Source organism: Myotis myotis, unplaced genomic scaffold (assembly GCF_014108235.1).
Source record: "Myotis myotis isolate mMyoMyo1 unplaced genomic scaffold, mMyoMyo1.p scaffold_m19_p_8, whole genome shotgun sequence".
In the NCBI taxonomy this organism is placed as follows: Eukaryota; Metazoa; Chordata; class Mammalia; order Chiroptera; family Vespertilionidae; genus Myotis; species Myotis myotis.
In genome coordinates this window covers 45,897,747-45,919,371 of record NW_023416390.1, presented here as the reverse complement: position 1 = coordinate 45,919,371, position 21,625 = coordinate 45,897,747, and the positions used below count along the sequence as shown (strand labels likewise).

Here is a 21,625-nt window from a genome sequence, read left to right as displayed (position 1 = left end):
CTGCTAAGACACCGCAGTGCTTGCGGTCTGGCCCGACCCAGAGGACGAGCGAGGAGCCGGAGCTGGTCCGGGGAAGAAACGTCTATGTAGAGACTGTGCCTGCGTTCTCTCGGGAAGGCGCCCAGGAACTGCTCCTGCAAGACCCGCCTGCTCTTTCTTTTCTGGAAACATAGTGTCTCCCTCGCCCCGCCCGGCCCCGGGCCCCAGGGAGGAATGTAACATCTTGTAATGTGGCAATCACTGACAAACCAGTACCCGGGAGGGGAGCTCCCGCCAGGGAGGCCTCCGAGGGGCGCGGGGCCTCCGCATCTCCCCACCCCCGCGCCGGTTTGTATTTAGGGGAAGGGGCGGGGCAGCGGGTAACGCTGGCGGGTCAGATCCCAGGTAGGGAGGGAGGATCTGACCCGGGGGAGGCTTTCCTGGGGCTGTTGTGGGTGGCTTGACCCCGCCAGAACCCGGCAGTCTCCGCAGAGCCCAGTCTGACGGGGCCAGGGGCGCGCCCCACCCACCCGCTTGCCGGACCTGGGACCCCAAAGTGAAGTGCAAAGGGACCGGTGTTTTGGGAGGAAGAGAGAGCTTAATTCTCAGAGGTTTCTGACCTTAAAACAGACTTAAGGCACTGGTGGTCGTTGTTCCTGGGCGGGAAAGGAGCGGGCTGGTGTCCTTGGAGCGAGTGCTCTGGACTCGGACGGGGTAGAAGGAGGCAGGAGGCGGTGTCGGAGTGCGGGATGTGCTCCTGGGTTTTACAGTCAGTAGGGTGACTTTTTTTTTTTTTTTTTAAGGCAAAGGGGCTTCTGCTCCCCGTCCCCCTTCGCGGGGGGAGGGGGGGTTCTAACAGTGGAGGGGACTATTCATCCACTCCCAACACTCCTCACTTTATCCCTTTTCCTCCTCCCCCTTCCACTACACAACTGTTTGTAAACAAAGCTGCCGTCTGATGGGGCTCCCTCTGCCCCCATCAAACTTGATACGTCTCCCAAACTCGCCCCACCAGTCTCGGAAATCCTTACACAGGACGGATATTCACAATTTTCACAAGTAATCCTGAAAGGAGGCTGAGAGGAAACTTCCTAAACGGTCCCACATTGCAGCCGCTCTGATTAGGCCCAGGATTCGCCCCCTTTCTTCTCTGCACTCCCCTACCCGCCAGCCGCAGGAATTCGGCGCAGCGGGAGGGGTGTGTGTCCACGCTCTGGGGAGCACTTATGGCGGGGTGGGGGCGGGCGGGGGCGCGCACGCTGGGGGTGTGGGTGGTGGTGAGGTGGGGGGGGGGCGGGAATCGGAGGGGTGGCGGGTGCGTTCCGGCAGCCAGCCTCGGAAATTGGGACTCAGCGCCCCACAGGAGTTTGGAGCAACCCCGCCACGAGGTGGAGCGGAGCGGGTCGGACACCCCTGACTCTTCCGCTTCCCTCCCCGGGCTTCCCAGCGCTTGTCATATTCAGAATCGGGCCTGATATTTCACACGAGCGAATGGGAGGGGAATGCAATGAAGATTTATGTGTGTTCCCAGCGCGGCTGGGTTCCCAGTGCAGGGAGACGAGATCGCTGCTTCCCTTGTCCATTTTTCATTCGCGCTTTGGGGAGCGCAGTCGGGCGCAGGGGGGCGGGGGCTGGGGCGGGGAGAGCTAGTCTGCTGGCGGCGGGCTGATCACAGGGCTCCGAGTCTCCCAGCGGGCCGCGAGGCTGTGAGAAAGGCTTGCCAGCGCTTCGCCCCCGGCAGGGCTGGTGCCGACCCCCGCCTCCCCAGCCCAGCTTTGTTTCTCCCCTCGCTCACCCGCCCCCCACCCCTCCCGTCTGCTCACTTCTAGATCTGAGGCGCATCCTCGCTTCCCCCTCTCTTTGCCTTCTCCTAGTCTGCGGAAACGCCCCCTTCCTCTGGCCCCTGCACCCTTCTGCCCTCTGCTTCCAGCGGGCTTCCCAGGGAAAGGCGCGCCGTGGCCCTACCCGACCCCTCTGCCGCCGGGTGCCAGGTTTGGTGACTCCGGCAAGTCTGTGGGGCCTCGGCCCACCCCGGAGCTGGGGCCGCCCGCCCTCCCGGCTCCCAGGCTCGCTCATGCCAAGGCCTGTTGCGTGATTCCAACTTGGGCTGACATTCCCTGCCCCGGGCGCTCCGGCGTAGGCCTCTTAATCATCTTGTCTGCTGCAGATCCTCTACACCAGCCAATTTACGGCCCCGTTTCTCCTTGCTGGTTTCAGGGGGGGTGGGGAGGGGAGTGCGCGCAAAGGAGGGGAGGGTACAGTAAACCGCAGGGTGAAGCCTGGCACCAGCTATTGGCACTCAAAGAAAACCACGGAATTTGGAGCTGGGGGGAGGGAGGGCTGGGATGGGGTCTGCGAGGCAGCGGCTGCTTAGAGAAGCCAGAATCGCGGGGTCAATGGGATTCAGCCCAGACCTCCTCAGCCTGGGAAAACACGCAGGAATGCAAGCGGACGCAGGATTGTGTAACCTAACTGCCTTCTGCAGAGCCCCAACTCCCTGGACCACACTCGGTTGTAAAGCAGGCCCGGTGCAGGCCCCAAAACAATCTGGCCAGAAAAATTGGAATTCCGCTCAGGATGATGCCACTGAGCCTAGACACTCACTCCTGTCTGATGTCTGTCTTTTTGGCAGAGGTGAGTTAAGACACACAACAAGGATGAACGGAGTCGCCATTCTAGAGAAGAGGAGTCCTGGGACCGGCAAGCAGGGTTATCTGGCTTGCCAACCTCCTCTCCAGAAGAGTCCAGCCCCAGTGGAAAGGATGCCCAAGGTTAAGCCTTTCATGTCTGAAAGCTCCAGAGGTCTCCCAGCCTTAGCGTGCTGCTCTTCCACACAAGAGGAGGTTGGAAAGGCCTCTGGCTAACTCTGGGCCTCCTAATTGCAAGCAAAAGTAAAGCCCTCTTGTTTGGGGGCACTGGGCTCAAGCATTATAACTACTCGTAGCAAAAATGTATTGAGTGCTTACTATGTGCCAGGCACTGTGTTACATCATGGCCTCATTAAATGCTCACGACTCTGAGACAGCTGTTTTTATTTCTCCTATCTTAGAGGTATGCACCCCACAACACAGGTGAGGCGGGTAGCCCAAAGTCACACAGCTCGTGAGTGAAGCCAGGAAGCTTCCAACGGCAGGCCCCAGGGCTTTCAAGAAAAAGGAACTTTAAGTTCAGGCCTGCGTTACTCACCTACCCCTGGCTTTTGCAGAGAATGCCAGAAAGTAGGGTCACTTCCAAAGCTGGAAGCTAGTTGGGTGGGACCCAAGGTGGAGAGCAGAGCTGAATGATGTGTGAACCTTTCTCCTCAGGGAATGTGAGGTGGGAAGAGGCCACTGCCTACGCACTGAGCATCCGTCTCCACGTGAGTGTTCCTGTGTGCGCGAGTGTGCATAGTGAGCGTGTATATCACTGTGTGTGCATCTGTGTCGCGGGGTATGGTTCAGTGTGACTGTGTGTCTGAGAGCGCGTGGCAGTATCGATGTGTCTGGGAGGTTACGGTGTGGGATGGATGTGCGCTGGGGAAGCCCTGTGCCTGAGGTCGCCCTGCATTCCAGAGCAAGCCAACCGCGTCTCCCGAGGGCCTGGGTGACTCACTGAGTTCTGCACTCAACCAACCCCAGAAGGGCTGCGGGGCAAACAGAGGGGAGGGGCCCATGTAGGGGTTTGACCCCCGGCTTCCACTGCGCTGGGGCTCCGGCTGCAGGTTCCCCGCGGGGGCTCGGATGCACCGCTGGGCCAGCACCTTGGACGGAGGCGGCGGAGACCTCCCAGGCGCAGGGCGCCGGCGCCGGCCGGGCAGAAAGGGCGGAGACGGGAGCCGCCGGGCGCTGAGTGACTCACTGCGCCTCCAGCAGACGAACCCCGCGTCCAGACGCGGATGGGGGCAGAGCGCGAACATTCCACGGGGCCTGAGGAGCGAGCCTGTCCTGGCCTCACCGCAACTCGCTGCTCCCACAGCCGCAGGAAGATGTACATGTCACCCTTGGTTGGCCAGGATCCCCGCCTGGGAAGGGGCTGGAGGCTCCAGGCCGTGCGTGCCACCAAGGTGAAAACGCACACATCCAATGAAAACAATAATTTATTTAAATAATATATTCATAGTGTAAAGTCAACATGAAGAGCATGTTGTTTTCATAATAAATAACCCCCAAATACCTTTCATTTCAAGAACAAAGACTTCAGGATAAGATATAACAAATCCAAATCAGTAGCTTAGCTTAACTGAGAACATTTTTAAGGGACAAATAAAACGGAGGGGTTGCTGAGGTCACTGCTAAACCGGAGAGTTCACAAGTGAGGGTTTACAAAACAGTCTGAAAAGATGAGTATTTTATACAAATACATCAGTGGGGAAACCTGCACGGACACCTTTATTTACAAACTCTATGTCGAAGTCCCGGCTAATAACCCTGAATAGGTTTTAAAAAAGATAATTTAAACACATTTTTTTGCAGTGTCCACATATTAAAAAATCATTTTCCCCCCAACATCAAAATGAGGTCATCCGCAAAGGCACCTAAACTTTTAAAAAATAAAAATAAAAACTCCACTGGTGATGGATGAGGAGAGAGCTCAGGGGAGAGTTCGCGGCTGGGAGAGAGCTCCGCGGGCTGGGAACGGCAGAGCAGAAAAAAGCGGCGGGCGGGCGGGCGGCCGGGTCACAAGGGTGTGTGGGGGCGGGCGGGCAGGACGCCGGGGTCAACCACCCGGGCGGACTGCGCGGAGCCCGGGGGCCGGCGAGGAGAAAGGAGCTTCAGAGCGCCCGGGAGGCCTGGCGGGCGGGGGAGGAGTCCTTTCCCGGACCCAGCGCGCTGCCCGCGGCGAGGACGGCGCCGGACAGCCTCGCAGGGAGGGGAGGAGAGCAGAGCAGAGGCAGGTCTGAGGCGGGGCTCCGGTCGGCAGGGCGGCCGTGGCCCGCGGCCTTCACCACGCAGCTACCCGGGACCTCCGAGAGGAGCCTTCCAATTCCCGGGGGCTCAGTGGCCGCACAAGGGAGCAGGGCTCGGGGCAGGCCATCCCGGGCCACCACCCCCGGCAGGGGTGGCATCGGCGAGCCGGCTGGAGAGACCCCCCTCTGGCTTGGGGGCGAGCACTGAGGATAACGGGTCTCTGCTCTCAGTCTCTGGCGCAGTCTCCCGGGGTTAGAAAATCGTCCCGGCGCTCACCGGGGCGCCCCCGCCGCCTGGGTGGTGGTGGTGGTGGTGGTGGTGATGGTGGTGGTGTGGCTGCGGGGTCTGGGTGGGGTGCAGCAGCGGCGCCGCGGCCTGCAGATGGGAGGCCGAGCCCGAGGCCTGGGGGTACCACGGGTAGCTGCCCAGGAAAGCCGAGGCCGCGCTGCTGGGGCTGGAGCCCGAGCTGCCCGCGCCGCTCCCGCCGCTGCCCGGGCCGCCGCCGCCGCCCCCGATCCGCTGCGGCGCGCCGAAGTCCCAGGAGGCCGGCGCCGAGGCCGGCGGCGAAGCACACGGCGGCGAGGCGCTGGCCCCAGGGTGTTGCTCCGAGGGGATCTCACCGCTTTTCCACATCTTCTTGAACTTGGACCGGCGGTTCTGGAACCAGATTTTGACCTTTGTGGAGAAGGGACCGGAGCATTAGTGGAGGAAACCCGGCACCGGGCAGGGGAGGGAGGAAGCGTAGAAAGCCCAACAGCGAGAGGTGGGCACCGAGCACCTGGGCAGGGAGGCGGCGATGGCCCCTGCCCCTCTGGTTAGCCATCGCCACAAGCCCGGACAGCTGGTGTGCGCGGTGCTGCTGTGACAGCGGGAGGGGGTCAGAGGGGCCGATAAATTTACCCGCTTAATCGGTAGTGCGGAGTAAGACTACGGAGCACCGGGACTCAGCTTCGAGTGCAGAAGTTTAGGCCGCTCAAGAAGTGGGCCTCGAAATCCTTTAAATTATTTTAAAAATATATTTAAAGAAATTTTGTTTTGAATCTGTCTTCTTCCCAGCCACCCCGGACAGACCCCCCTCCCCCCGTCCCTCTTCCTGCCCCCACGCCCAGCGGCGAGCGCTCACCTGGGTCTGGGTGAGGCCCAGGGACGCGGCCAGCTCAGCTCGCTCGGGCAGCGCCAGGTACTGAGTCTTTTGGAAACGCCGCTGAAGAGCCGCCAGCTGGAAGCTGGAGTAGATGGTGCGGGGTTTCCGGACTTTCTTTGGCTTCCCGTTCACGATCCGAATTTCAGGCTCGAGGTCCTCTTTCTCTGCAACGATCCGGATTCCTGAGAATCGCGCAACCCAGGAGCCCAAGAGTTCCCGCCCGCAGCCAGGCCCGGCGTGGGACTTGGCCGGAGCCGGGAGGGGGATGATCAGGCGCAACTTCACAATGCGCGGACCCCTGCCGCCCCCAAACCCTGGAGCTGGGCCCACCAGCGAAGGGGAAGACAAGCGCATACGGGAGAGAAAGAAGCAGGTGGCGAGGAAATGAGGTTACCAGGAGGCATGCACCACGCCCCCCCCTCCCCCAGGCCACCCGGTAGGACCCGCTGAGCACCGAGGGACGTACCCAGGGACCCTCGGCAGATTGGAGGTTGAGAATGGTGAGGGCGCGGGGCGGGCCGGGAGCAGGTAGTGTGAGAGGCCCGGCTCCGGAGAGATCCCCGCCCCAAATATTTTTATCCCACCCATGGCAGTAGCTAGGCCGACTTGGCACCCTTGACGCCAGCGTTATGCTCACCAGGTTCGTTGTTGGCCGGGGACGAACTTGTCCCATAGGGCGCGTAAGAGGTGTAGGCGGTGTATCCCAGGTCGTAGCCACTCTTGGTGGAATAAGGGACGTTGCTGAGGCCGCTGGCGTGGTACTGGTAGGAACCCATGTTCGGGTAGGGCGAGCCCCCGCCGCCGCCGCCGCCCGCCGGGTGCTGCTGGTTGGTGTAGTAGCTGCTGTCGGTAGCCGTGGACACCGGGAGGGTCGGCGACTCCTGGGGCTTGTGGAGGCTGCTGCCGGGGCCCGCGCCGCCTCCGCTCGGGGGCTGCTGGGGCTGGTGGAACGTGCTGGAGGCCGTGATCTGGGTCGAGTGCATGTCAGCCACCAAACTGTCAAAGACTCCAGTCATCCTGGCCCGGGACGGGGAAGAGCAGGGGTGGCGGGCGCGAGGGGGGAAGCGAGGCGCCTCCTCCGTCTCTCCCGGTCCCCTCCGGCAGCCAATGTAATAACGGGGTGGGTGGGTGGGAAGGAAAACAAGAAATGTGGCAATGGTCTAGCCTAGGCAACTCCTCCTCCGGGGGAGGCGATCACCGTGCACAGCTCGGGACAGCCGCCGTCGGCCTCATCCTCTCTCGGCCTCTCGGCCCGTTCGGCTTCTTGCCCGACGTCGGCTCGGGCGGGGCCGGCAGTGGAGGGGGGTCGGGGGTGGCGGGGCTGGGCCGGGGCTCCGGGAGGCGGGAGCAGGTGAGCAGCCCGCTGCGGCTTTACGATTGTCTGCGGGGCGGGCTCCTGCAGGGTGGGCATTTAACACTTGTCACGTGAACCCAGGCAACGTCACCTAGCAACAGCCAATCAGAAGCGCCAGCCCGCGGGGCCACCAGCGCCCAGGATCGCCAGGCGGGCGGGGGCGGGTGTCACCGGGCCGGCGCTGCGGCTGCTGTGGTCGCGGGTGCAGACGGGCGGCTGCTGAATGGGAGCAGCGAGGCGAGGGCTGGGAGTGGGGCGGGGCGTGAGCGTGGCCGGCGGCTGGAGGACAGAAGGCGTGAAGACGGAGACTGGCATTTCCCCTTCCGTGTACAAGTACCAACCAATTCCAGTGAGGCCAGCTTTCAAACATTAATCCAAAGAAAACGGTGCCCAGAGCCGGGCCAGTTCTAGCACCGCTTTTCCTCGAAGTGTCTGGCACTTCCTTTTCTTGTCAGCCACTCTGCACTTGACGTAGTCAATTGATTTAAATTATCCATAAACCACGTACTGTATAATAACACCTGCTTCCTAACCAACCCGCAGGGATATTAGGACAATTAATTAGATGGTATTTAAACGATAGTCCTTGTTGCTTGAGAGAAAAGCTATATAAATTCAAAGGTGTTATTGCTATTGATGTGCTATTTGACATCATTCTCCCTCGTACTTTCCTGACACGTGGCGAGTGTGTTGTTGGACGCCCGAAAAGCCATCATGGGGATTTCCTCTCTGGGTTGGAAAGCTAGACTGACCAGATGGTCTTCAAAGTGAATGTTTACTCTAAATTCTGTGTTTTTACTAAAGAGGAAATGGAATGATACTTAGGTGAGAGAGTCATCTCCATACTGCAAGTTTTGGTAAACTTACAGAAACAAATAGAAAAGTTTTATCTCATGCACGTAACCCTACTTTACAGTTTTGCACTGTTCCACCCTATGGTTGAAATTTCTTCTTTTAAGTCGGAAGTGGCGACTTGCTCTCTCTCTCTCTATTTCCGGGTGGCTGGGAACGGTGGTCCGAAGTTGGGGGACGCCAGCCTTCACTGGACTCCCAAGCCCGCGGTTCCTTTGGCACTACCTGCCTTGTGGCGCCACCTTCTGGGCTGTGCATGGTTGCGGCGGGCCCAGGAGACGGTCTAATCGCGCCGAGGCGCCAGTCTCTGAAACCCCACAAAAGAACAAAACAGTAATTAAAAGCCACAAAATTGTGCTAGTGCGCGCCATCTGAAGCACCCCCTTCCTAAAGACATAACGTGTAGCTGAAAGAACTTGTTACAACAACTGTCTAATGGAAAACAAGTTGATACTTTGAAAAATATGATCTTTGGTCGTCTTCCCCAGAAAAAGCAAATGTGTAATTAAAACTACAGCAGCCACACAGCTCAGCCTCCGCGGAATAATGAGGAAGGTAATCCGCCTTCAAATCTGCCTGGATGTCGTTCCCAGCCTTCCTTCTGGCTAATGGAGAAGGGTGAGCTGCTTAGAAAGGCGTTGGGAGGTGGGGCTTGCTTACCACCACAGGACCACACTGCCTCAGCGCTGCACACAGCCTGCTGCTCTGGGGGCCCCAGAAACAAAATTAAGCTCTAGAATAGATATTGAGTCAGATTGCCTTTTGGAGTCTGGGCTCCAAATTCCAAGTCTTACGTCCCCACAGTGGAAGTTGCTTTGACCAAATATAGAAACTACCAGAAAATGAAATCTAAAAGATCCATTAGCAATCCTCTCGCCTTCTCCGTGCTCCTTTGTTCTCACCCAAGCATGTCCTCCAGACTTTTTCGCGATGTAAATTTGTTGCATTTTATTATCTGTGTGAATCTCCATTAACAGCCTAAAGTGCAGGCCAGCTGAAATCCAGAAAATGTCATCTTCCTGCTCTGAGAGGCATTCTTTCCTGCCTCGACATAGTAGCTCTGGGAACCTGCATGTTCTGAATCTCTGTGGATTCCTTCTAAGGCACTGGGAGAGGGCGGGGGGGGGGGGGGGGGGAGGGGTGGGGGGGGGGGGGGGGGGTGGGGGGGGGGGGGGGGGGTGTTGTATGGGAGACTCCCATTTCCACCTTTCCAGGACCACACCGGTCCTGCTCTCATGTTGACACAGCAGGAATGAGCTGTAAAGAGAGTGGATGACCCTCAAGGCTCTGCCCTCTGCTGCCCTGGCACCGCCCAGCCACACCCTCACGTCTCCTTTGCCTTCAGCTCAAAGACTGTCTCAGATTTACCGTCTTTATGGGTCCCTTGCTCTACCTCTCTCTCCATCATCTCCCCCATGAACTTGAGGGTCTCAATCAGCCACTTCCCTCCCACCCACTGTGCCAGGCACTGTGCCAGGTGCTGCTAAATTCTGTCCTCCAGTAGCTTACAGTCAAGTGGAAAAAGCAGATATATTGCCATAAATGAATAATAATGGGTAGCATTTAGTTATTGAGAGTTTACTGAGCACCAGGAGTTCTGTCAAGCCCTTTGCCTTCCTTATCTCACTGAGCCCTGGGTCCTATGTGGTGGGTACAAAATTATTCATATTGAGGCAGCCAAGGCTTAGCGAGACCAAATCACTTGCTTTAAGGACAGAGACAGGACTGGAACTCAGGTCTGGTCCACAGAAGCAAGGCCACTGCGGATCCAGGCTGGGGAATCGCTGTAGAAGCCGCTCCACACCCACCTCTACCCGGTTAGGTGTGTGGGGGGGGGCGGGGGGGGGGGGGAGGGGAGGACTGGATGTGGTGAGCACAGGGGTCAAGTGCAAAGGGACATTGACAGTCTGAAGTCTAGCGTGCCCCTCTGGCCCCAAAAGTGGACTGGAAGGAGATATTTCTCCTCCTGGAGACCAGCAGACCCGCAGGGGCCCGTGCGCGGGAGGGATCCCCAGACTGACCCTGGGAAGATGCAGAACAGTCTTGAGGGTCATGGAGTGGTGGGGAGGCAGGCACCCCTGGGCCTGCAGGCGAACCCAAGTTTGAAAGGGATGTTTTGCGCCTGCTGCAGATTAGCTGTGCTGCCTGCTGGAGTGTGAATTAAACCCAAAGGGCTTTGGGAAAATGGGCACACACACAACAGTCACAGCCAGGACCCTTCAGTGGTTGGGTCACGGCATTGGGTTGTCAGTTCAAATGGAACCAATAATATCAATCTACAACTTAGCTTTGTAATAACATGGGCAAGAAGAACACAGCTGAGGACTGAGAAATAAGCAAAAAGAATGTCTTAAAAAAAAATGTCTTGAAATGGTCCAAAATAACATCTCAAAGTCCTCTTAAGTTTGTATACTCTCCTCAAAGGAAAGCTATTTGAACCCTTTTAGTGGGAAGTTTCCTGCTTTATTCTGTTTTCCTCTTTTAAGTTATTTCATTAACTAGAGGCACGATGCACAAAATTTGTGCAAGAGTAGGCCTTCCTTCTCCCGGCTGCTGGCACCGGCTTCCCTCTGGCACCTGGGACCCGGCTTCCCTCACAGCTCTGGCTTTGGACATCCGGTCTAATTAGCATATTACACTTTTATTATTATAGATAGTACTTCTTGCCTTTGCACTGTCTTTACTTTGGCTCATCCCATTAGCTTAAGTACTGTGGATCCGAAAGAGACTGTAGTAGGGAGTGGGCTGATCATCTCATGACAACTCCTAAGCATAATAAGCATGTGCCCAAGGCAAGAGTAACACTGACATGGAGGGGAGGGCCCACATGGCAGGGTGACAAAATCTCTGCAACCCAGAACCTTTAAAAGGAAACACATATGATTTGGCTTAGACCTGCCAGAACCTCACCAACGATCATTTTAAAACTTATGTTCCTAACAATAACAACCAGCTGTGTTAACCTATTTCTATTCGTGGACTGAATGCACCTAGAAATCAAATGGTTTGACTTCTATGTTTGGCTCCCAATTTAATCTCTGGTTTTCACAGATAAAAGATGTTCTGACTTTTTCTGCAATTTGCTGACAAAGTCATCACACTCTGACTCCAAGCTCATATTAGTAACAGCAGCTAAGTTGCTATATATTTTTTTTTAAAAAAGATACCAGCCTGGCCAGTGGTTGAACATCAACCTGTGATTCCTGGTCAGGGCACATGCCTGGGTTGCCGGCTCAATTCCCTGTGAGGGGCGTACAGGAGGCAGCCAATCAATGATCCTCTCTCACCATTGATGTTTCTCTCTCTCCCTTCCTCTCTGAAATCATCTCTGAAGGCCTCATCCCGGTTCTCTTGTTCTCTTCTAACCAGAAAACAAGAGACTGTGTGTGATGTAAGAGAAAAGGAGAGACAGAGAAAGGCAAGCAGAAGTTACTGCGTTTGGAGAATCCAGTAAAGACTTGAGGCATTGATTCTGATAATGCAGACACAAATCTGGGTTTGACCAAATTATCTGATTACCGCATCACAATATCCAAGCGGTTTCCTCACTTCGGTCGCAAGTCAGGGAAACAGTATCATAGAAATTGCCATTCTGTCCACAGCTCAGAGCAGACTGATGGCACTCTTCATAGTGCCCTGAGAGGAGTCAGGGGAAACTCAGAACGAGTTTGGGGGAATAGAGGTGCCTCCTTTCTGCCAAACTACCTCCTCTGCCTCAGGGCAACTTCCTTCCTCTTTTCCGCTTTCTGTTTTCTCTCTCAGCCCAGGCATTCTTTTAATCTTCAGGAACTTAGAGAAGGATGGGGAAGGAGGCGAGCTCAGTGTCTCTGAGCAAGAAGAACACAGCTGAGGACCGGGAAATAAACAAAAAGAATGTCTTGAAATGCCTTCTTGCTTTGGGTCCCGTGCCCACCAGGTTGTCCCCCGAGTTTATCAAGTCGCACTGTCGTCTCCTCTGTGGAAGCCTCGCAGCAACCCTTGTCAGGCCGTGATAGAACAGGGGCGGGGTCATCGTTCCCATTGTGTGGATGGACACTGAGGCTCTAGAGCAGGCACCACTTCCTCTGAGTTAGGTACCCCTCCTTTCTCTGTTGCCATAGCGCAGGTCACAGGGCGCTTACTGTGAGCCTTCTTTGAGCAGCTCTGAGTCTCCAGCAGACCCCGAGGGGCCTGGAGAAAGGTCACTGCGCCTTGCTTTCAGCCACTTGCCCCAAGGCTGGCCAGGGTCAGGGTTTCAGGACTTGGCCCAGCCCAGTGCACTGACTCTGCTTGACCACTGGGCGTCCTTCCTTACTCAGAAAGCAGGCCCTGAGGGGTGTGGCGGGGGAGGGGTTGCCCCGTGCCAGGCAGGGGTGCCCTTTGCTCAGAGTGATAGGCCCATTCTCACTTGTCTGTTCCAGCCAAACCAGCACGCTTTGGCTGGACTGCCCCCACTCTGCACTCTCTCACCCTGAGTCCCAGAGACATGGGTTGCCGGGCCATTGGTCGGAGATCAATTTATCTTTATTCTCCAGAAACGGTAGACTGCTAATGAGCCTTGCCTAATGGTGCCTTGTATAAGATGACATCCACTGGTTATTTAGGGTCTTCATCTACAACAGCCCAATTCATAGTAGAGCCAACACATTGTACATATTAGTATAAGTGAAGTGCTGTTTGCTTGAAAAAACAAAAGAAAAGAAAACTTTATCCTAACATAATAACTAAACCCTCAGACTCTCCACAGAGAGAGATCCTGTGAAGGAAGTGGCAGCAAAACTTTGCAGCCTGGACTCTTGTACCGTAATAGTTCCACCTTGGACATTTCTCACTACTGGGGTAATTACTTGCCCCAGTTGAGCTCAATGGAAGGTTCCATTGCACTCTTTTTTTTTTTTTTTTTTTAATTTCCATTACACCTGTGATACTCTGACCATCTGGCCTCTTAATCATCATAATCCAAAGAACAGCTGAGGAAATCCTGAGATGTTTAAACAAGGTTTTACTAAAGTCTTGGGATAGCAAAAGGGAAATATCAAAAGTAACCTGGACGCAGATGATGAAATGTCATAAACTCTTTGTTGGTATGGACCACCTGTATCTTGTATGCTGAATCCCCATCACCTAGTGAGAGACTGAATGAAAAAAAGTAACATATAAGAGACTTAAATGATAACTTAGAGTTAACAAAGTAAGCAGTTGAGAGAAGAACATTATAGGAAGAAGGAATAGTATATGCAGAGTTCAGAGTCTAAAAAGAACATTTGAAGATCCAAAAGAAGGCCAACTGGGTTGGACCACAGTGAGTGAGAAGAGGTTACAAGATGGGGCTGGCAAGGTATGCTTAATTTCTGACTGGTCCTTTTCCAAATTTTTGGAGGTTTCTAGAAGATTCTTTTTTTTTTTTTTTTTTTTTTTTTTTTTTTACCAATAGAAAACACATTAACTTTATTATAGATGTAGTTTAAAACCAAAACAAGCCACAACTAATGTATGGCAGAAATAAAATATAATGTCACCAAGGTGTTCGATGAGCGGTATAGGAATTGACTCTGAAAATGATAATGTTCAAAGATCAGGCAGTAAAATAAATCAATACTAGTGTGTGGGAAAAGTAGAATGGGGAAGAGTGGTAGCAAATATCAGAATAATACTGATTTTCTATATTCATTAGGAAGGAAAAGGGTGACTGTGAAGCTACAAACCACCACCAAATGTTGTGGTTTATTATAAAATTTTCAAACTCAAAACTTATAGAACACTCAAATATAAAATGTTTAATAAACTGGCTTTCTGATAATTCAAGTGTTTACTAGTACTTATAACTGAAGTTAAATTTCTTAAATCTATGTAATATAATGTATCAAATTCAGAAACCAAGTGATTTACAGTATGCATTAAGTTTATATTTAGAAAATTCTTTTTAGAATTTTCTATTTTAAAAGTGCACAACAGGTATAAGAGAAACTTATTCAAAATTTTAAAAACTCAGTATATTTTCCTCATCTTCAATAATCTAGAAACCTATTAAAACATAACCTGAATCAAATTTTGAAACTGTCTTGTAACAAAGTAAAAATACCAAATAGCTATTTAAATTTATTTTGAAAATATAATGTCAGATAACTCAAATCAAAGGTACTGACCATTGGTTTTCTCCAGAATACTGAGTTCTAAAATAAACAAGAATTTATATACAGTTTTCCAGCTTTTACGAGAAATACTTTTTGTTTCATTAAAAAAGTTATCTCCAATGGAATATATTAATAGAGATATAGCACAATTCTTATTCAGTATCTAAATTTTCTTAGGCAGAAATATGGAATTTTATTTTTTCCCTCATAGTTTATGTAGTGGTCTATGGAGCTTAGTAACAGCAATCTCTTGTGCTGATACCATTATGGATTTTACTTTAATTTTGAGGGGAAGAAAAATTTTAAGTCCCACAGGTCAAAACTGAATCATATAAACTGACAGATTCCACTTCAATAAATGAAAGGCAAGTCTAAAATGCAAAATAAAAATGGAATTTAGGCAGCTCTAAAAGATAAGGAAACTCAACCACCCAAAATAGTGCTACTGATATAAAAGCCAAAACTCAAAACAAGCATTGCAGTTATGAGATATAGCATCAGGTGCCTTTACTTCAGTGAATGAATAATGGCCACAACTCAAATGAATAATTTAAGATGAATATACGCACCTTACCAGAGATGTTTATGTTTACTACCAGAGATGTTTTAGCAATTCCATAATCCTCACAAAGTCAGTATAACTGTTGTAAAAAAATCAATTGTGGTTCTGAATACCCATTCACAGTTGACCTCAACAATGTGTCTGATGTCAGAGACTGATTATCTGTGACAGGCAGAAGCATGTGGTGGTCCTCAGTCCCAAGTGGAAGGGCTAGTGGCAAAGTCATATCAGAAGGTTTCACATCCAAAGTTTCTGATAAAGGGCTTTTTTGTATGGAATCTTGTTCACTTAAGGGATGATCCTCTATAGTAGTATCTAGAATTTTATCTGCCCCAGAATGAACTTTTGTTTTGTGCTTCTTTAAATTTTTAATATCCGTGTAAGAATTTCCACATAATTCGCAGATAAACGGTCTTTCTCCTGTATGGGATCGAAAGTGTTTGTTGAGCTCTCCTGAGGAAATAAAACTTTTCCCACAAATACCACATATGTATGGTTTTTCACCTGTATGTTTTCGAGAATGAGTGATAAGAGAACTAGAGACAGCAAATGCCTTCCCACAAGTATCACACACATAAGGCTTTTCTCCAGTATGCCTACGAACATGATAGGTCAATGTGCTCGCTTGGGCAAATCTCTGTCTACACCTATCACAGACATATGGCTTCTCTCCACTATGCTTCCTTGCATGAATCTTGAGATTGCTAGAAGTTGCAAATTGTAAATTGCATACATCACATTTATAGGGTTTTTCCTCACCATGATGCATGCGACTATGGAAGACTAGCTGGCATTTCTGAGCAAATCCTTTATCACACAATTCACATTTGTATGGCTTCTCACCTGTATGAGTTCTTACATGTGTTTTCAGCTGGTTACACTGGGTAAATGCCTTTCCACACAAGTGGCAAACATAAGGTTTGACTCCTTTATGTATTCTCATGTGCCTTCTCAAGCTGCTGGCTTCTGAAAACACTTTCCCACATGTGTTACACATTGGCTTGGCCTTGGAATACCTCTGATCCAGCTCTTCCCCAGAGCTCTCCAGCTCATAAGAGTTCTTGACACTGGCTATATTGGACATAGAGTGTTCTTTCAGAGCACAGTTTGGCTGTGATTTTCCACGTTTCCGTTTCACTGTAACAGTTTGCACAATATCTTGGGCTGGAAAAGTATTTTCCACAACTGATGTCAACTCAAGTTCTGAATTATCATTTCTCTGTGCAACCTGTTCAATTACAGGTGTGGACAGTTTATTTGCATCTAGGAATAATTCAACAGATGTATTCTCTAAAATGCTGCTGGGATATTGCACTGTTTTACTCTGCCCTGTTTTCTGGGAGTTGAAGGCCTTCTTCTTCTTTTTAGTTTGAGATGACTTCTTTGCTAAAGCCCCTTGTTTAGGATTTGCCTGAACTAAATCTGTAGACACTTCCGATTTCTCCCGACTGTTATAATCTCGTAGAGTAAGAAGACAAGTCTGTTGATTCAATTCAATGTTTCCAGTAATACTAGATATCTCTGTAGAAGAGGGATTAGCAATAAAAGCAAAATCTTCCATCTTTATTTTACATTTAGTGACCACCTCTTCCACTTTGAGATAGTCAGCAGCCTGATGAATTTCTTTAACATTCCAACTGTCAAGGTTTAAAGTTCCTGTGTATATAAACTCCAACAGTTTCTTAAATCCATCTGCCTTGACCTGACTCTGGTCAAGAAAGACATTGTTCTCGGACGTGCTTCTGTAGATGGCACCGAAATACTCACTGAACGAGGCCAGCACATTCCTGTGAGCTTTAAACTGGAACTCCCCAGTCACGATGGTGCAGTCGCAGAGAAAACCTGCTTCCCGCTGTTTGTTCAGCCTCTCCAAAAGGTGCTCACAGTGGTGCGAATACTGCATCTTGAGACCGGAGTGGAACTTTATCTACCCTTGTTCTAGAGCCACCCAGCCGGGGACACTGTTTCTTCACTCTCTCCCCGCCCTAGAAGATTCTTGAGTAACCTTATAACTGTGGTTTTGAATTCTATATTCAGTAGTTTGCTTTCTTCCATTTCTTTCATTTGTGACATGTTTCTTTGTCTCCACATTTTGGCTGCTTCCCTGTGTTTGTTTCTATGTATTGGGTAGCTGCTAAGTCTCCTTGAGTTGGTAGAGTGGCCTTGTGTAGTAGGTGTCCGATAGGACCCAGTGGCTCAGCCTTCCCAGTCACCTGAGCTGGGAGCTCTAGGTGCACCTCTTTCTGGGCTGTGAGCACAGTCTTGTTGTAGTTGAGCCTTGATTGCTGTTGGTGTCACTGGGAGGAATTGACCTCCAGGCCAATTGGCTGTGGGGACCAGCTATGACTACAGTGGGAGAGCTGCTGTGCAGGAGACACCCCTATGGAGCAGGACTTGCTACAGTGGGGCTTTGGTGTTCGCTGAGTCTGCCCCTTGAGTGTGTCACTTGTGGATGTGTAGAGTTGTAATCTGGTATGGTCTGACACTGAACACTGGGTAGGTACACTGGTTCTTGGGTCTCCAGGGAGGTGTAAAGTCAGCCACTGCCTTGGGCCACCCAGCAGGAGCTACAGAGAGATCTACAGATTCCTCCTCTTTGTATTTGGTTTGGAAGTACCCAGATATGGCTCAGCTGTGAATCAAGGCAGGCTGGTGCTGGTGCCAGGTCTTGGGCCTTTTATTGATAGGTTTGGGGCTCCCAGCCCCAGCTTCAGCTTGCTTGAGAGATTTTAGCCTGAGCAAGGACAGGCCATTCATATGCAAAAGCTGCTGCACACAGCTTGGGTGAGGTTGTAAATTGGATGAGGTGGGGTCTTAGGGAATCACCAGGGTGGAGCAAACAGAAATGGCTGCCAGTCAACACTGCAACCCAGAAGGTCCTAGCATAGGAACAATGATCCCTGTGAGCACCTTTGTCTGGGAGAAAGCAGCCCCCAAGTTCCTGCCCCAATGCCAGGTAATCCAGTTCCTCCTTGTAAGTGTCTGTGTTCCCCAGAGCCTCTCCCTGGTGCTGGAGCTCAGAGGAAGCAGGACCTTATAAGTTCAGTTCACGGTGCTGGCCTTTTAAGAGGAACAACTGGGTCTCCAGCAGCCTCTGTGCCACTGAGTCCCAATCTGCACTGTTTTTTACAGCCCGTAGTTCTTACTGCCGGTAGGGACTTCTTTTCCCAGCTCTGGGACCCTTGGCTGGGACCCCTTGCTTCTCCGGGTGGCCTCCGAAGAGATGATCTCCCTCCCCCCAATTAAAAAAGCTACATACGTAGGTGCCGGACCATACGTAGGTGCCGGACCAGCCCATTCACCTCTGCACCTCCTACCAGTCTCAGCGTGCTTTCTTCTTCACTTCTCTAGTTGTAGGGCTTCCATTCAGCTAGCTTTCCAGTGGTTCTGAATGATGGTTGTTCTGTATTTTAGTTGTAATTTTGATGAGATTGTGGGAGGCAGTGAGTACAAGCATTTACCTACACCACCATCTTTCTCAATCTCCGAATTTAATTTTTTTTAAAAATAAAGTTTTATTAGAATATAACCATACTCGAAACTGGTGAATATAATAGAACCAGGGGCATAGAAAGGGAGAGAACTGACAATTCTTGGGGGGAAAGGGGTATGGTGGTGCAGGAAAAGACTGGACAAAAATCGTACACCTATGGATGAGGACAGTGGGAGGGGTAAGGGCAGAGGGTAGGGTGGGAACTGTGAGGGGAAAAAAGAGGAACAACTGTAATAATCTGAACAATAAAGATTTAATTAAAAAAACAGTATATTATGTAAAAAAAGGGAATATAACCATACTCATTTTAATTTAAATATATTTAATATAACATTATGTAAATTTATGGCATATAAAATGTTGATTTGACATATATTCTAATAAAATTGCCACTGTAGTTATAGTTAGCACCTTTGTCACATAGTTATCAACTCTGAGTTTAATTTTAAACATACTGATTTGAGGTATCTTTATCATATAGCTATTGCTATGTCAAAAACTATACCAAAACTTGGTAGCTTCAAACAGTAAACATTTTTTATTGTTCATAAATCAATTAATCAGCTGATCAGGGCCAGGTTCAGCTGATCTTGCACAGCTTGCTCATGTGTCTGTGGTGGGCTGAGTGGTCAGTTGAAAGCTGGCTTGTCAGGAGTGGCCTCAGTCACATGGCCGGTAGTTAGTTGGCCGGCAGCTGAGACAACGAGGGTGATTGGGCCACATGTCTCTCATCATCTAGCAGACTGACCTGTGCTTGTTCCCATGGCAGTGGCAGGGTTCTGGGAAGGGGGAAAAATGCATATTCCTCTTGAGATCTAATCTTGGAATTTGCAAACTGTCACTTCCACTGCATTCTATTGGCCAAAGCAAGTCACCAGGCCAGGCCAGATTCAAAAGGGGAAGTGGATTTAGGATGACGGATTCATCTTGAATTGGCCATGGCTTCTCTGGTTTTAGCACTCTAAGTCTCTCTCTTGTTCCCGGAAACCCCTCAGTCCTGGGAAAGTTGGAATGGCTACCCTAAGTAGACTCTACTTCTTGGTATGAAGAACTACAAAGTCACATTGCAAAGAGCCCAGTTATAGGGCAGGATAAAGAATTGGGACAGCCCTAGCTGGTTTGGCTCAGTGGATAGAGCGTAGGCCTGCAGACTGAAGGGTCCCAGGTTTGATTCCAGTCAAGGGCACATGCCTGGGTTGTGGGTTTGATCTCCAGTAGGGGACATGCAGAAGGCAGCCAATCAATGATTCTCTCTCATCATTGATGTTTCTATCTCTCCCTTCCTCTCTGAAATCAATAAAAATATATTTAAAAAAAGAATTGGGACATTTTGCAAGCAGTCTAGCACAAAGCCTATGAGATAGATAAGGTGAGGCATCATTTGGCTCTTTGAAAGAGAGGTCTGGTGTGGAGATAGGTTTGGCATATTGTGTGTGTGTGTGTGTGTGTGTGTGTGTGTGTGTGTGTATGTGTGTGTATGATTACCTAACATTTATTGAACAATTGAATGAAAGATACTAATATAGTAAATTACTTAATTTTAATCCTCACAAGTTACTAGAAAATATATATTACGTTTATTTCCATCTTACAAATGGAAACAGGAGGTCAAGTATTGTTTCTTATTTTTAATTGATTTTAAAGAGAAAAGAAGGGAGAGGGAGAGAAAGAAACATTGATGTGAGAGAGATACCTTGATTGGTTGCCTCCCATTGAACCCACAACCTGGGTATGTGTCCTGACTGGAAATTGAACTCGTGACCTTTTGGTGCATGGGCCGACGCTCAACCAACTGAGCCACACAGACTAGAGCATTCTTTTTTTCTAATTAAATTTTTAAAATCCTCACCCAAAGACATGTTCATTGATTTTTAGAGAGAGGGGAAGGTAGAGAGAGAAAGAAACATTGATGTGAGAGAGAAACATCATTGGTTGCATGTGCCCAACCAGAGCTGGGGAAGAAACCTCTACCTTTCAGTATATGGGACAATGCTCCAACAAACTGAGCCACGCAGACCAGAGCAGTATTGTTTCTTGAGATAAAAGGAAAGTAAGATAAAAGAAAACTGATGGCTTGGGATAGAGATAGAAAAACTACCAAAAGCTGATATATGGCCCCTAAATACAGCAATTTTAGGCTAATTAAAACAGGGTGAATATCCTGACTCACCCTGATTAGTTTTGATGGATATGGCAAATTGTTAATCTTCAAAATAATGTCTTGAGAACTCAAAGTTAAAATATGTTCAGCATGCATTTCTAGTTTAATTCCATTGTGGGCAGAGGACATATTTTGTAGGATTCTAATCTTTTGAAATTTATTGAGACTTGTTTTATGGCCCATATATGGTCTGTTTCTGTAAGTGTAAAGTAATTTGTGTGCTTGAAAAGAATGTGCCTTCTGTAGTTGTTGGGTATACTCTTTTAAAATGCCAATTAAATCAAGGTGGTTGATAATATTGTTGAGAATTTCTATGTTTTTACTTTTCTTTTCTTTTTTGGACTCATTCTAACAGACAGTGAGAAAGAGGTGTTAAAATCTTTAGTAATGAGTCCTAACCGGTTTGGCTCAGTGGATAGAGCATCGGCCTGTGGACTTAAAGGTCCCAGGTTCGATTCCAGTCAAGGGCATGTACCTTGGTTATAGGCACATCCCCAGTAGGAGGTGTGCAGGAGGCAGCTGATCAATGTTTCTCTCTCATTAATGTTTCTACTTCTCTATCTCTTTCCCTTCCTCTCTGTAAAAAATCAATAAAATATATTTAAAAAATATTTAGTAATGATTGTGTTATTTCCCCTTTAATTTCATCAAATTTTTCTTTATGTATCTTGAATTTTTTATATTAGGCCAACACATTTATGACTTATGTCTTCCTGATTAATTTAGATCCGTTATCATTGTGAAATGTCTCACTATATCTCTGGTAATACTTGATCTTGAAGACTACTTTGTATGATAATAATATGGCCAGTCCGCTTCCTTTTATTTTTATTGTTTGCAGGGTATATATTTGTTTACATTTTTCCTTTTAACCTATCTGTCTTTATATTTAAAGTGCCAAGTGCTATGTCAGTTAGAGTCCAGCCAGGAGACAGAAAGTACACAATAATTTCAACCAGGAAAGTTTAATATAAAGAATTATTAAGTAAAATTGGGGATTGGAGTAATGAGGGATTGGCTAGCAAGAAGTGAAGAAAATTCTAAAGACCATAAGAATAGCAGATATAAGGAGTAGCCACTA

At 49.7% G+C, this 21,625-nt stretch overlaps 2 protein-coding genes across 3 annotated transcripts; both read right to left on the bottom strand.

Moving 5' to 3' along the window:
- Positions 1-4,038: 4,038 nt before the first annotated feature.
- Positions 4,039-7,086, bottom strand: DLX2 (distal-less homeobox 2). Its single transcript, XM_036320043.1, has 3 exons — positions 6,647-7,086; positions 5,989-6,173; positions 4,039-5,540 (listed from the first exon to the last, which is right to left on the bottom strand). The coding sequence occupies exons 1-3, from the start codon at positions 7,023-7,025 to the stop codon at positions 5,118-5,120; spliced, it is 987 nt and encodes a 328-aa protein (XP_036175936.1). The 5' UTR covers positions 7,026-7,086; the 3' UTR covers positions 4,039-5,117.
- Positions 7,087-13,625: 6,539 nt separating this feature from the next.
- On the bottom strand, positions 13,626-16,869 carry LOC118661843 (myoneurin-like). Of its 2 annotated transcripts, none has more exons than XM_036320301.1 (2): positions 15,395-16,869; positions 13,626-15,310 (listed from the first exon to the last, which is right to left on the bottom strand). In XM_036320301.1, exons 1-2 carry the CDS (start codon positions 16,791-16,793, stop codon positions 14,961-14,963), a joined length of 1,749 nt encoding a protein of 582 aa, XP_036176194.1. In that variant the 5' UTR covers positions 16,794-16,869; the 3' UTR covers positions 13,626-14,960. The 2 variants fall into 2 exon arrangements, with proteins under 2 accessions (XP_036176194.1, XP_036176195.1); XM_036320302.1 differs by having other exon boundaries at positions 15,650-16,869.
- Between the last annotated feature and the right edge of the window lie 4,756 nt (positions 16,870-21,625).

What these genes read in the sequence shown, in the direction of transcription:
- DLX2 (XM_036320043.1), bottom strand. Translation starts at nt 7,025, where the DNA reads ATGACTGGAGTCTTTGACAGTTTGGTGGCTGACATGCACTCGACCCAG. An exon ending in CCCGGCCAACAACGAACCTG is followed by an intron (nt 6,174 to 6,646) that starts GTGAGCATAACG and finishes GGATCGTTGCAG; the next exon opens with AGAAAGAGGACCTCGAGCCT. An exon ending in TGGGCCTCACCCAGACCCAG is followed by an intron (nt 5,541 to 5,988) that starts GTGAGCGCTCGC and finishes TTCTCCACAAAG; the next exon opens with GTCAAAATCTGGTTCCAGAA.
- LOC118661843 (XM_036320301.1), bottom strand. Translation starts at nt 16,793, where the DNA reads ATGCAGTATTCGCACCACTGTGAGCACCTTTTGGAGAGGCTGAACAAA. An exon ending in TCATTCTCGAAAACATACAG is followed by an intron (nt 15,311 to 15,394) that starts GTGAAAAACCAT and finishes GATCCCATACAG; the next exon opens with GAGAAAGACCGTTTATCTGC.